The 15,062-nt window shown below is 39.4% G+C and overlaps 1 protein-coding gene and 1 non-coding gene across 2 annotated transcripts; one reads left to right on the top strand and one right to left on the bottom strand.

Moving 5' to 3' along the window:
- Positions 1–268: 268 nt before the first annotated feature.
- On the top strand, positions 269–2,473 carry LOC148999503 (uncharacterized). Its single transcript, XM_089140253.1, has 2 exons — positions 269–387; positions 1,612–2,473. Exons 1-2 carry the CDS (start codon positions 269–271, stop codon positions 2,471–2,473), a joined length of 981 nt encoding a protein of 326 aa, XP_088996379.1.
- Positions 608–715, bottom strand: LOC148999504 (small nucleolar RNA R71). Its single transcript, XR_016170883.1, has one exon. It is a non-coding gene; the product is annotated as a small nucleolar RNA R71 (small nucleolar RNA).
- Positions 2,474–15,062: the final 12,589 nt, after the last annotated feature.

Below are 15,062 nucleotides of genomic sequence, written 5' to 3'. Positions count from 1 at the left end.
ATCTACTGAAATTTCTTTACTTTGATATTAGTTTCCTTTTATTCTCAGGTGTTTTTACCCTTGTATGAACACGCTGCCTGATCAAGAGTTGGCACCCTTTGACATCGAAATAGAAAGGACATTTCGAGCTAGAAGAAGGGAGCAACGAGGCCTAGCAGCAGTTCCAACAATGGCTGAAGCAAAGGAGAAATGGATTGAATAATAATGAGAATAATATGGCAGCTGAGGGTGATGATAGAGATAGAGCCATCGAGCATACGCTGTCCCCATGTTGCATGAGCTGAATCCAAGCATAGTACGGCCAGATATTCAAGCCTTACATTTTGAACTTAAGCCGGTGATGTTCCAAATGCTTCAAACTGTGGGACAATTCAGTGGGCTTTCAACGTAAGATCCTCATCTCCATCTTAGACTCTTCATGGAAGTAAGTGACTCTTTCAAGATACCCGGAGCAACCGAAGAGGCTTTGAGATTGAAGCTATTCCCTTATTCATTGCGGGATAGAGCAAGAGCGTGGTTGAACTCCTTACCTCCCCAATCAGTAGCTACATGGAATGACTTGGTAGAGAAGTTCTTGATGAAGTACTTCCCTCCAACAAAGAATGCCAAGCTCAGAAATGACATAACTGGTTTTCAACAGCTTGGATAGTGAGTCTTTATATGAGGCATGGGAGAGGTTTAAGGAGCTCTTGCGTAAATGTCCTCATCATGGCATTCCTCATTGGATTCAGATGGAGACTTTCTACAATGGTTTAAGTGGACAAACTCGATCCATAGTTGATGCATCAGCCAATGGGGCTATATTGGCAAAGTCTTACAATGAGGCTTATGAAATTTTGGAAAGGATGGCCAACAACAACTACCAATGGCCAGCTGAAAGAGCTGCTGCAAGTAAGAGGGTGGCTGGAATTTATGAGTTGGATGCAAGTGATGGCCTTTAATCGCACAAGTTTCATCTCTCACTAGTGTGTTAAAATCAGAACTTGGCTGCAACTCGTACAACCACAACAAAATCTAGCAGTCTCTTGTACATATTGTGGTGGGGAGCATGTCTTTGATAGTTGTCCATCTAACCCAGAATCAGCCTACTATGTTGGTAATTTCAGCAAAGCTAATAACCCATATTCCAACACTTATAATCCTGGTTGGAGGCAGCACCTAACTTCTCTTGGAATGGTCAAGGACAGAATGTAGGCCCATCATCTACCCCAACTAGACCTTATCAACTTCCAAGTGCTCAACAGCAAGTGAAGATTCAGCCTATAGAACCTTCTTCATCAATTGAGCTCCTATTGAAAGAATACATGGCAAAGAATGATGCAATTATTCAGAGCCAAGCAGCTTCATTGAGAAATTTGGAGAATCAAGTTGGGCAGCTAGCTAATGCTTTAAGCAACAGACCTCAAGGATCACTGCCAAGTGATACTGAAAATCCTAGGCGGGAAGGCAAAGAGCATTGCAAGGTTATTTCATTACGGAGTGGGAAATATATAGAGCCACCTCATGTTAAGTCCAATCAACCGAAGGAAACTAATCCCGTCCAAGAAGAAAGGGAAAAGGAAGATCCAAAGTGGCTGTTCAAAAAGACCAATCTGATTTTGAACACCAAAGTGTTGAACCACCAGCTACAGCTCCATTGCAACAGGGTTCTCCAGAAAAAGTGCCTTATAAACCACCCCCCTTTCCTCAAAGATTTCAAAGGCAGCAACAAAACCATCAGTTCAAGAAATTCTTGGATGTTTTGAAGGAGCTCCACATCAATATACCATTGGTAGAAGCACTTGAACAAATGCCAAATTATGTGAAATTCATGAAAGACATCCTTTCTAAAAAAAAAAGATTTGGAGAGTTTGAAACAATAGCCATGACACAAGAGAGTAGTGCCTTCTTGCTGAACAAGCTTCCTCAAAAATTAAAGGATCCTGGGAGTTTCACCATTCCTTGTGCTATTGGAGAAAATTATATTGGGAGAGCCCTTTGTGACCTTGGAGCTAGCATTAACCTTATGCCAATGTCAATCTTCAAGAAGCTTGGTGTGGGAGAAGCAAGGCCAACTACAAGAACACTTCAGCCGGGTGATAGATCCTTAGCTCATCCCGAAGGAAAAATTGAAGATGTCTTGGTAAGAGTTGATAAGTTCATCTTCCCCGCTGATTTCATTGTTCTTGATTTTGAAGTCGATAGAGATGTGCCCATCATTCTTGGAAGACCCTTCTTGGCCACTGGAAAGACTTTGATTGATGTGCATAAAGGAGAATTAACTATGAGGGTAAATGGAGAGCAAGTCACTTTCAATGTTCTCCAGGCAATGAAATCTCCAGATGAGATAGAGCAATGCTCAATGGTAGATATCATAGAGGAGCTGGTTTTAGAAGAAGTTGAGACAAAGGGTAGTAAAGATCCATTAGAGCTTTCATTAACATCTGAAATTTCACAAGTGGGTGATGAAGCGGTAGCTACATTAAATGGTTAGATGCAAGACCAGCTGAGACATTAAGAAAGAATGGATTTGATCCTCTTGTATTATCTCGAGCATGCAACTCAATCTCCTAAGCCATCAATTGAAGAGCCTCCTGTGTTAGAATTGAAGCCTCTTCCAGACACCTTAGGTATGCCTATTTGGGTGAAGGAAAGACACTTCCAGTTATCATTTCAGCTAAGCTAACAGCAGAGCAAGAAGATATGTTAATTAAAGTGTTGAAGAAATACAGCAAAGCATTAGGATGGACCATATTAGATATCAAGGGAATCAGCCCATCAATTTGCATGCACAAAATTCTGCTGAAGACTCTGTAATAATTCTGTGGAGCATCAAAGGAGGCTGAATCCAATTATGAAGGAAGTGGTCAAAAAGGAAATCATTAAATGGTTAGATGTCAGGGGTGGTGTATCCAATTTCGAGATAGCAAGTGGGTGAGTCCAGTACAATGTGTCCCCAAGAAAGGAGGAATGACAGTTGTGGAGAATGATAATAAGGAGTTGATACCTACAAGAATAGTGAGTGGGTGGAGAATATGTATGGACTATAGGAAGCTTAACAAGGCTACAAGGAAAGATCATTTCCCTCTACCCTTCATTGATCAAATGCTTGATAGATTGGCTGGAAAAGAGTATTATTGCTTCTTAGATGGATACTCAGGGTACAATCAAATAGCCATTGCTCCTGAAGATCAACATAAGACCACTTTCACTTGCCCATATGGTACCTTTGCCTTTAGAAGAATGCCTTTTGGTCTTTGTAATGCCCCAGCCACTTTCCAAAGATGTATGATGGCCATTTTCACTGATATGGTGGAACAATTTGTAGAGGTGTTTATGGATGATTTTTCGGTTTTTGGAGAAACTTATGATGAATGTCTCACTCACTTGGCAAAAGTTCTACAGAGATGTGAAGAAACCAATTTAGTCCTCAACTGGGAAAAATGCCATTTTATGGTTAGAGAAGGGATTGTTCTTGGACACAAGGTTTCCAAACAGGGTCTAGAAGTGGATAAAGCCAAGGTTGCCATTATAGAAAAATTACCACCACCATCAAGTGTGAAAGGGATTAGAAGCTTTCTTGGACATGCTGGGTTTTATAGAAGGTTCATAAAAGATTTTTCACAAATATCTAAACCATTGTGTAGCCTGCTTGAAAAAGAAAGTCAGTTCAGCTTTAGTGAAGCATGTATGACAAAGATTTTTAGAGTTGAAGAAGCAGCTGATCTCTACACCCATCATTGTGGCACCGGATTGGTCTATTCCCTTTGAGGTCATGTGTGATGCTAGTGATTGGGCTGTAGGAGCAGTTTTGGGACAGCGTAAGAATAAGGTATTCCATTCAATCTATTATGCTAGTCGGACCCTATCGAGAGCACAACTGAATTACACTCGTCACCGAAAAAGAGCTCTTGGCAGTTGTGTTTGCATTTGACAAATTTAGAGCTTATCTAGTGGGGGCAAAGGTCATTGTGTTCACAGATCATTCAGCCATCAAATATTTGATACACAAGAAGGATGCTAAACCAAGGCTGATTAGATGGATCTTATTGCTTCAAGAGTTCAATTTGGAGATAAAAGATAGGAAGGGGACCGAGAATCAAGTGGCTGACCATCTGTCTAGGTTGGAAAATCCAAACCAAGCAGCTGAATTTGAAATTAAAGAAGTCTTCCCCGATGAACAACTCTTTACTGTTTCCCTCTCAACACCTTGGTATGCTGATTTTGCTAATTATTTAGCCAGTGGACTTCTACCCCCTATGATGCCCACTCAACAAAGGAAGAAATTTTTACATGAGGTTAAAAGGTATTTCTGGGATGAACCATTCTTATTCAAGCTATGTGCAGATCAAATATTGAGGCGTTGTATCCCTGAGGTAGAAGTAGAGGATGTGTTGAGGCAATGCCATGACTCCCCATATGGTGGACATTATCAAGGAGATAGGACAGCAGCAAAGGTCTTGCAATCGGGGTTTTATTGGCCAAGTATGTTCAAGGATGCCTATCAATTCATTCAAAAATGTGATAGATGTCAAAGAGTGGGAAACATCTCAAAAAGGAATGAAATGCCCTTAACCAATATCTTGGAAGTAGAATTGTTTGATGTTTGGGGAATTGATTTCATGGGGCCTTTTATTCCTTCATATGGCAATCTTTACATTTTAGTAGCAATGGACTATGTATCCAAGTGGGTGGAGGCTGCTGCTTGTTCAACTAATGATGCAAAGGTGGTTATTGACTTCATGAGAAAGAATATCTTCACTAGATTTGGTACTCCAAGAGCCATAATCAGTGATGAAGGTTCACATTTTTGCAACAAATATCTTGGAGCTCTATTGTCTAAATATGGAGTTCGTCACAAAGTTGCCTCAAGCTATCACCCCCAAACAAATGGACAAGCTGAAGTTTCTAATAGACAAATCAAGTTGATTTTGGAGAAAACAGTATGCCCAACAAGGAAGGATTGGTCCATAAGGTTAGATGACTCCCTTTGGGCCTACCGGACCGCCTACAAAACACCTTTTGGAATGTCACCATATCAACTTGTGTTTGGAAAGGCTTGCCATCTACCATTGGAACTAGAGCATAAGGCATACTGGGCAATTAAGAAATTCAATTTTGACTCTACTTTGGCTGGTGAGAAGAGAATGCTACAACTCCATCAACTTGATGAATTCAAGCTCCAAGCATATGAAAATGCCAAACTCTACAAGGAGAAAGTGAAGAAATGGCATGACAAGAAAATCTTGCAGAGGGTATTTGAACCAGGTCAGCAAGTTCTCTGTTCAACTCCAGACTCAAATTATTTCCGGGAAAGCTGAAATCAAGATGGTCGGGTCCTTTTACAATAATGACAAGGATTTCCACATGGAGCAGTGGAGTTGCAAGAGGGCATCTCTAACAGGAAATTTCTAGTCAATGGGCAGAGAATCAAGCATTATTGGGGAGCACCATTGGAGCGGGACAAATCTTCAATTAACCTTCAAGAGGCTTAAAAAGAAGGGAGGTCACTTAGATTTCATTATTTTTAGTTTAATTGTGTGATATTAGTTCATTATTGTTAAAAAATAAAAAAATAAAAAAAAAGAATGATAGATAATTTGCTAACATGTATATTTTGATGTGCAGGGAGTGTGGGGAACAAAAAGAGAGTGATTGGGTGTTTTTCCAAATTTATCATTAAATCCAACTCGCTGAACGGAGCATGTTTCAATATCCAAAGAAATTTCACTATCTTTGTAGTAGCGATGTGGCCACAATGCTACTACAAAGTTTTGACCCTCAGCTACGGGTCTTGCATGTTCTGTTAACACATTCTATTCTCTGTTGAAACTTACATTCTGTGTTCGTTGCTATAGCAAAGCTGCAGCAAAGCTACAACAACGATTAAACCACTCACCCGACCCGGTTTCATCTCAAACCCAACCAACCCATCAAAAATACACTTCTAACTTCTATCGGCCCCTGCTGAACCCATACTGATTCGAACCAATTTCATATTTTTTTAAACCCTTCTAAACCAATACCAACCCAAACCCATAAAACCTCTCATTTCAAATCCAAATCAACGAAACACTCAGCTCACTTCGTCGACTCTCAAGGCACCATCGTCTCCTCCACTGCAACTCATCCTCATCTTCTCTTCCATTTTCTATTTTTCAAAGACTTTCACACCTCCATTTACCTACATTCACCCACCACAGCAATCTTCTTCTTCACCGATAGCCCATCTTTCAAAAAAAAAAAAAAAAAAACCCTAACTTTTTCCCCCCATTCCATTCTCGAATCACTTCTCGAGAGGCCTACCGATGTCGCCTCGGGTTTCGGGCATGTTTTTGTGGTATTTCGACCTTTCATCTTCCCTACACCACATCAGCTAAGTGTTCTCCCCATTTCTTTTCTTTCATTCTATATTTTTGAACTTTCTGATTTGCTGTGTTTTTGTTGAATGTTCAATTTGTGGTTTGTGGGTTATGTGTTTGTTCTTATGTTGTCTTAGTGTATGTTTTCGTTAGGGTATATACAACTTTTCTTATTTGTTTAGGTGTTATTTTGGAGCTACAATCACTTGCACACACCAATACAGCATTTCGGGTCATCGTTACCCTATGCTCATATCCTCTCGTTTTTATGCTTGCCATTTGCACCTAAAACAACATAGAATTTGTTTGTTTGTTTGTTTTTGTTTGCTTAGTTATAGTTCATTGTTTGTTAATTGTTTGTTCTTGTTTTCTACTTTTATGGTGTCTCTGTTTTTGTTAGATAAGGTATGTTTTAGTGTTTGTTTGATTAGTTTTTTTTATTTTTTTTATTTTCTACAATTTGTTTGATTAGTTGTTGCAGTGTTTTTGTTAGCTAAGGTCTGTTTTAGTGTTTGTTTGACTTCAATAGTGGTTGTTAGGGGCCAACCCTGTGCACTCCATTTGAAATGGCCCCTAAGAAGAAGAGCGAGAATGCACCCTAGTTCTAGTGCTTCAATGAGTCCCTCTTATTTTGCCTCTCCCTTAGCTGAGAACCGCTTCACATCCATCTCCACCAAGAACTTTCTTCCGGAGAAGGGGTTCAAATTAAAACCCAATGAAGCCCAAGCCTTTCCATTCATCCCATCCATTATAGCTAGGCATCATTGGGAACAATTTTGCACCCATCCTGGTGCCTACATCCCTTCCATAGTCTACGAATTTTATGCCAATCTCACTGCCCCATCTCAGGATCAAGTCTATGTTAGGGGGATGCACATACCTATAGATGGACCATCCATTAATGCCTATTATGCATTGGCCAATGTGGAGGATGAGCACAATGCCTATCTTGCTTCAGCAGATCCAACTGCCATGCATAACATTATCCAGACTTTATGTTCTCATGGCACGGAGTGGTCCTCCTCCACCCAAGGTGCATTAACTATTGCCCGCCACACCTTGCAACCGGCAGCCAAAATTTGGTACCATTTTTTACAGCACCCACTTGATGCCCTCCACGCATAGTCGATCACTGTTCGGTGGATAGAGCTTTGCTCCTCCACTCTATTTTGGAAGGGCGTCGGGTTAATGTGGGTCATCGCATTCATGAGGCCATTTGTGCTTGTGCTTGCTAGGCGGGGTGGTAGTTTAGCTTTTCCCCTTGTTTAATTACCGCTTTATGTTTGGCTAACCATGTTGATGTGCAGGCTTCGATGTCCATACACTCAACAAAGGTGCCATCACACACTTCAAGTATCACTCGCATGCTTACACCTAGTGCAGCTCCCCCTTCCAAAGGCACCACCTCCTCTGCCGCAAAGATCAGCCATTCCTCCCACTTCTTCTACCTCTCGGTGCTCCATCCTTTAGTTACACTCAATTGGAACAGCGCCTCAGTCAAGTAGAAGCCACCCAATTTCAAATGATGTTGGAACATCAAATCACTCGTGACCTCTTCCTTGGTTATATGCGTTATGTGGCTGCCCGTGATCGCGCCCTTGAGTCTAACTTAAGGATGAATAGCAACCGGTTCCAATCTTTTCCAGCTTTTCCCAACTACCTCTTCGCTAATCCTTGGGGCCAAGATGGGAACTACATTCCTAATATAGATGAGGAGGATGAAGTCGAAGCTGCTGCAGCTGCCGCCGATGATGAGTTCCATTCATTAGATGATGATGATGAGGCCTAGCTTGTTCAGGGAAGTTCCGTTCTCTCTCTTCTTTTATTGTGTTTTCCTTTTATTACCTTACTTTTTTTTTCCTTTCTTTCGCTGTGAGGACACTGCTCATCTTTAGTTTGGGGGTAAAGTTCTTTAATTGCATATGTTATCTTCATGATATGGATGTCCCCAGTTAACAGTTAATTTTCTTCAGTTTTTTTTTTTTTAAAGTTGTTGTCCGCCTTTAGAGTAGCTGTTTTGGGTAGATGTTTTGTGTAGTTAATCTGGCTTTTCATGAAATTTGGATGATTGTTAAGTAATGTGAATGTCAGTGCCTCTTACTCTGGTTTTGTTGGAAATCTTAGCACAATTTTGCTATAATGATCTGATGTCTGCATTTACTCATGTTTGTGATGCCATACTATTGATGCACCAAGTGATGTTTCAAGCTCTAGAGAACCTGGGGAAAGCTGGATCAATGTGAGAGTTTTTAGGATTTTAGAATTGATTAAATGAGAACCTCAAGACTTACACATTAGAGATCCCCATTTGGTTGTTTCCAAGAACTTTGTGCATTGTGAATATTGATTGATGTTTGACCCCTTCCCTTCCCTAAAAGAATAATGCTCCGCTGATTTGGGTTGCCTAGTAACCAGGAATATGCATGTAACCCATGTGTATTTTTGACGTCAACAGTGGCCCGAAATATGAGCACCAAAAAAAAAAAAAAAAAAAAAAAAAAAAGAAATAATGTTCCGCTGTTTTGGGCAACCTAGTAACCAGGAATATGCATGTAACCCATGTGTATTTTTGACGTCAACAAAGGGCCCGAAATATGAGCATGCAAGGCACTCTTGTTTGTGATCTTGTTGAGTAACCGGGTATCTTCATCACAAATGAGCGATATTCGCGTAAGGCAAGATGATAACATAAAAAAAATAAAATAAAATAAAATAAAAAGTTCATAAATAATAAGTTTGGGGGTCAAATGCTCAAAAGAGTATGAAACAAGTTCTTGGGGTTGTAAAAAGATATGGATTCCTAATTAGTGGAGAGGTAATCATTTGGTCAACATATTAGATCAATGAACTAAACTTGATGACCATGATTCAGCTATACTAGGGTGATCTGGGCAAGGCAAGATCCTTAACTTTCACACACACACTTGAGAGCATCCTGATGAGTAAATTATGACATCTAAGTGTTATTGGCCAGATGTGTTGGATTTGAAAATTTAGAAAAAGATTGAGAGGCAACTTCTGTCTAACACTCATCCTATTGCATGCTTAAGCCAAAGTTATTTGCTTTTCTTTTCTTTTGATTTCCTCATGCTTTCATTAGTAGTTAGTTGTTGTTTTCATTTGTCTTTATTGCTCGAGGTCAAGCAATGTCTTAAGTTTGGGGGTGTGATAACTCTATGAAATAGAGTTAAGATTTATAACTTTTATACTTGAGATGGCTTGATTTAGGAGTATTTTGTCTTTGTTTTAGTGATAGTATTCATTAGGTGTTGTTTTATTTAGTCTCAACATGTTGCATTTTGTTTAGTTCATTTTTGTCACATTGCATGAATTTCCCTTCTTTTTATGGATGAATTTGACTGTTTCTCTTTCTCTTGAACATGTAGGTGAAGATTCATAAAGAACATGTCCTCTAACTTTGTTGTAGAGTTGTTGCTGCATTGCTACAACAACGGAGCAGAATATTCTCAGATCCAATTCAAATGGAATTGACCAAAAAGGGCTAACTTAAGTGGACTAAATTCTTGTAAATACATGATGGTTTTCAGCCCTTGATCTCAGGAGGAAGGTTCTAATCCTATGGCCAGAATCTAACCTAATGATTGAAGACATTTATGGAACAAAGAGAAGAGAGGCAAGGAGGACAAGAGGGGAGATTCGACCAAGGTGTGGATGATAGACTTGGCTGAGAGGAAGGAGGTAGAGAACGAATGCTGGAGCTCTTGTGGAAGCAAGGAGCTGCTGGAGTTGCTGATTTGTCAAGAAGAAAGCTTGGAGCTCATGTGGAAGCATTGAAGCCTTAGTTTATTCTTGTTTATATAACTCTATCTTCTTATTTTCTAGTCTCATGTCAACTATACTTGGTTTTATGCATTCGAATTCTGTTATGGGCTAAATCTTAGCTGTGTTGGGATGATAGTAGTACCTAAACCTGAATTTTGATATGTAATTAATCATGTGTTCTTTAGTTTTATTGCAATCCACTTTATTGTTAATGAATTCAGCATGTTATATTGACTAATTTCAGTTCTTGAATGATCTTTCTTGAATGAATGTTATGATTTCATTAATTGGAAAATTAATGAAGTCTAGGTGTTTGTTGAATTGTGTGAGTTAGCATCATCTTTAATTAGGTTGTGTTAATTAGTAGGTTGGGTAGGAATACCCAATTACCTCACATTACCATTGATTGGATTGGGTTTAAATTGCATTCTTAATTCAATTCTTCATAGGAATATGCTGATGTTGATTTAGGATGCTAGCTTATGTGTATTGGAAAATACCATATTGCCATTCATTCCAAGTTCTTGATTTATCTTGGGGTTGTAGTATTGCTTTAGTATTTGTGTTTTAAAATTCAGGGGAAGGGAAACTTGATTCCTAACACACTTGTCACTCATTAAGTTTCTTCCATTGCTCAAATCTACATTTTAGTTCCTTAGTTTTCTTTACCTGTCATTTGGTTAATTAGTTAGACAAATACCAATCAACCTTGTTAATTTCATTTAAATCAATTTTACTTTTACATTGAAAGTTAAGGATATAATTCTCCGTGGGATCGATTTTGTACTTATCATTTATTACTTGATTGCGATACGTATACTTGCGTAATATCTTGAGATACAAGCAACAAAAAAAAAAAACCCCACAACCCCCCTCCCCACCAGCCCCCCCCCCCCCCCCCCCCCCCCCCCCCCCCCCCCCCCCCCCCCCCCCCCCCCCCCCCTTGTTTGCTCCCCCCCCTCCTCACTCCCCCACACCCACCCCCCCCCCCCCCCCCCCCCCCCCCCCCCACCCCCCCCCCCCCCCCCCCCCCCCCCCTCCCTCCCCCCCCCCCCCCCCCCCCCCCCCACCCTCCCCGCCCCCCCCCCCCCCCCATAACCTTTTCGGGTTGGGGCCGGGGGCAACCCCACTACCCAAACTGTTTTAGAAAATGAATAAAGGAGTGCTCTCCTTCCCTTATAGTGTGCATTTGGCCTATAACTAGTCTAAGGGGATGTACCCCTGATACTAGCATTAGCAATCCTTCCTCCACTGAAATTCCCCCCTTCTATTGTTCGTTCATTCTCATCTTCAATTTCTAATTTTAATTTTTTAAGCTACATAGTGATGTGATAAGGTGAAGATGGTATTTTCCTAACATTCTGCTCTTCTTTATCCGAATCAGATTCCTCCTTATAGATAATTTCCTCAGTACGAACATTTAATCCCACATAGACATGCATTATAAAAGGTTAAGTGATTCTGATAACAATGGGGGTGGCTCATATGATGGCTTGAGAGGTTTGAGAATCATTTTCATTTGCAACCCAAGCTTGCCTGCCTTAACTCCAAATCCAAGATTAATCCCACACTTATTTATTCTCCAACTAACATTCTAGTAAAACTCCTATTGTCCCCATACTGATTTGCATTACCAACCATTAGATTAGCTTCAAGCATATTTATGCCATTGGTTTGAGATGCTATGGGTGAGGCAGTACTCGCTTTAATCTCATCAAGAGACAAAATAGTTTTAAGCACAAAATAGAGCTTTCAAAGAATTTTCCTTTTAAATATGGGCCCTTACTTGTTTGGAATAAACTGGGCTTTGAGATAGATTGGTCCATCATAAAAGAAGTCATTTGATTGGGCCCAAGATTCTACCATAAGACTATTGAGAAATACTAACATGATTTTCACCCATAGTGGGTTCAAAGAGACATTTGAGATCATCCACCATATGGGCTTCACCATGATCAGGCCCATCCAAATACCCACTAGACTACCCCCCCCCCCAATAAGTGGTGCTTTGCCTCTAAATTGGGCTGGTTCAGTCCCATCATCATTCACCCGCTTGATGTACTTTTATGACTCAGTTGAAATGGTCATGAGCTTAATGTGTCATTGAAACAGTTCAATTGAAATGGTAGTGAGCTTACTATTTCACTGAAACCGTTCCCTTCATCCTTGTCCTCAATTAAGGTTTGCAAAGTTAGATTACCACCTGTGTCACCAGTGATTTGTTCAACACTATACTCAACAACCTCCATTAGATTGTCACTCATTTGAGTAAATCTGCAACATACTCAACTAATTCAAGAGGTGTTGCAGTGTATTCCCCATTTAATTTGGGCCGTTTCAAAAAACCATGTTCAATCAACATAGCTTTTGCTAGGAGAAATTGTTGATCCTTTGCTGATGGCTGAATATCCAAGCTTTCAAGATGGAGCCAATCTCCAAACATGTTGTTGCAAATAATGACACAATCACCTTCAGAGATACCCTGATAATTTGGTAAACCATTACTATCAATCTGAGCTCTCACAGAACATTTCCTTGAATGGTGTCCTATTACTCCACAACAGAAGTAATATAAGAGAGCTTGACATATTGAATCGTGACCCAGATGGAAGGTTTATCATATCTCACAAAACACACACCAAGCCTTATAGGAGCAGGGATTTTCTTCTCCACTAGTACTCAAAAGGGGAGTTCAGACTCCCTCAGAGATCTTGAAATCTCACATGCTTGAATTCGCCAAGCATATTTCCAACATTTTGTGTCATCTCCTCTATTTGCATATTTGTAGGCAAATTGTGACAGTGCATACATATTTAAGATTTTTCAAAGTTAATAGCACCAATCACCTTATCAGGGACGAGGATTTAACTAGCCATGGACCATAACTAGCAAGATGAAGAGAAAGTGGTGGTTGTCAAACTGTCTCACCTCCAATTCTCTATTTAAGTTCCAAGCTATGGTGAGGGATCTCCCCACAATTGGAGCAGTAAATCTCTTTGTAGTAAATAACTTTCCCACCACCACCTATCCTAGTCAAAACCCATCACTATTTTCTTTTTACTAGACATGTCTGGCAACGTTTGTGGTGCCACTAGATCAAAAGAGAAACCCTCCAAAGGTGGTAAGCTTTACGATGCCATGTTTAAACTATTACCAAAAAATTTGCAATAAAATATGCTACTCACCATTACCAAACAACAAATAAAAAAAAAAAAAAAAAAAAAAACCACTGATATCAATAAATGATGCAACAACCACACAAAGAAGCAGCAAAGACTAACAATTGGAAAAGAAAGAAAAAAGCATTAAAGGAAAAAGGGAGAGGAGGGGGTATATCCCCTCATGGGAGGGTTTAACCTCATAGTCAGTAGGTACCAGGACTAGAGGTGGAAAAGAAGCCTTAAATCGACTAAGAATGTTGTTTGTTCTAGCAAACAATAAAAAGAAATGAATGTTTACTAGCGAAACACCAAAAAAACCCTAAAACTCAGGGAAGTGAAAGAATGCTAGTTTCTTGCGTGATGCTTAGCAGTTATTTTGCAAAAATAAATTATTCTAATGTACTACTTCCTATGATCTAAATCTAATATTGAAATATATTGATTCAAATGCTCAAAATTCCACTTATAATCTTTTTTGTGTGTAAGATTTCACCAATAATTAGAAAAGGAAAACATATGCACTATTTATCAAAATGTATACTTGAAAAGCTTCAAGTACTGCTCTTCTTAATTGTAGTTCTTCCTTTATTGATTCGTATTAATACTCTTGAACTTATAGGATACAAATTGATATTCTAGAACCAAACTTGGATTTCACCCAAATGGGTGTATCCCAAACATTCAGTTTTCTCTTCCTAATAGTAGTTCCATTGTCAAGCTCAGGCAACAATTCCCCCATTTGAATACTCTGTTGATGAAGTGAGGTCGAGCTTTGAGTTGACTGAGGTTGAACCTTGTTCAAGTGAACAAATTGTCAGAGTGGGTTCGAGTAGATACCTCCGATGCTCAAGTCAATCCAACAATAACATCGTATCAAGGTTGGGGTTTTAGAGGTCCAACCTGAATAGCTAGAACGAATGGGAAGAATCATAGAGTTACCTTGAAATATGGTGAGTGAAAGATATTTAATTATTTTAATGTGAACTGTGGTAGGATAAACCTAGGATCTTCCAAGCTCACCCTAATTTTCTTTGTCAGATACTTGTGGGTGGCAGACACTGACTGACGTGACAAGTTTTATCAATGTACAAGACCTGACGATGGGCATGGATTCGAGGTATATTTGTTGGTGGGTTAGTTGGTTATGCCTTATTAACTCAATAATTGAGAACAATGCATAGCATTGATTTGCCGACATTGAGCCAAGATGAATATAACTAAGTAGTGTAGATGCACTTGCTGTGTTTTATGATCTTAGTGGGTAGCCAATTTAAGGGGGGGGGGGGAACCCTAAATCTTTGCCCTAGAGGGCCACAAGAAAAACAAAAGTGTGTATTTTTACCCCAAATGCTTTGTTTGGTTGCAAGTGAAAGCAAAGGGAATGAAAATTTTCTCAAAAAGAAATATTGGTAATCATGACCCCATGTGATTATGTAAGTTACAAAAATTTCGTATTTAGTAAAGATATATTTTTTTATGTAATATTTATTTACTTGTTAAAATAAAATGAAAATAGATGCAAATTAAAGTGACATTCGATGATTAGATATGAAGTATGAAAGTTTCTGTTCCTTAATTAAAATTTCCTCGCAACCAAATGAAATCGAATTACATTTTAACACAACCATCTATGTTGACTCTTGAATCTCCTATCAATTATAGTTTATAGTCATGTGGCATTGTGGAGTTGGGATCGTCCATGGACGAAAAAAATTCCAATCCACATGGTTGGATACTTGACATGTGTCTGATCCAAACATAAAGTTATTTTTTTTTT

This window comes from Hakea prostrata, chromosome 11 (assembly GCF_041222555.1).
Source record: "Hakea prostrata isolate BN-2017 chromosome 11, UWA_Hpros_2, whole genome shotgun sequence".
Lineage (NCBI taxonomy): Eukaryota > Viridiplantae > Streptophyta > Magnoliopsida > Proteales > Proteaceae > Hakea > Hakea prostrata.
Note: the sequence above shows the minus strand (reverse complement) of the source record. Positions and strands in the feature narration are given on the sequence as shown.

Bases quoted from the DNA above. Each gene is read 5' to 3' on its own strand.
- LOC148999503 (XM_089140253.1), top strand. From the start codon at position 269: ATGTTGCATGAGCTGAATCCAAGCATAGTACGGCCAGATATTCAAGCC. The intron at 388-1,611 runs GTAAGATCCTCA...TGAACACCAAAG, and splicing joins CAATTCAGTGGGCTTTCAAC to TGTTGAACCACCAGCTACAG.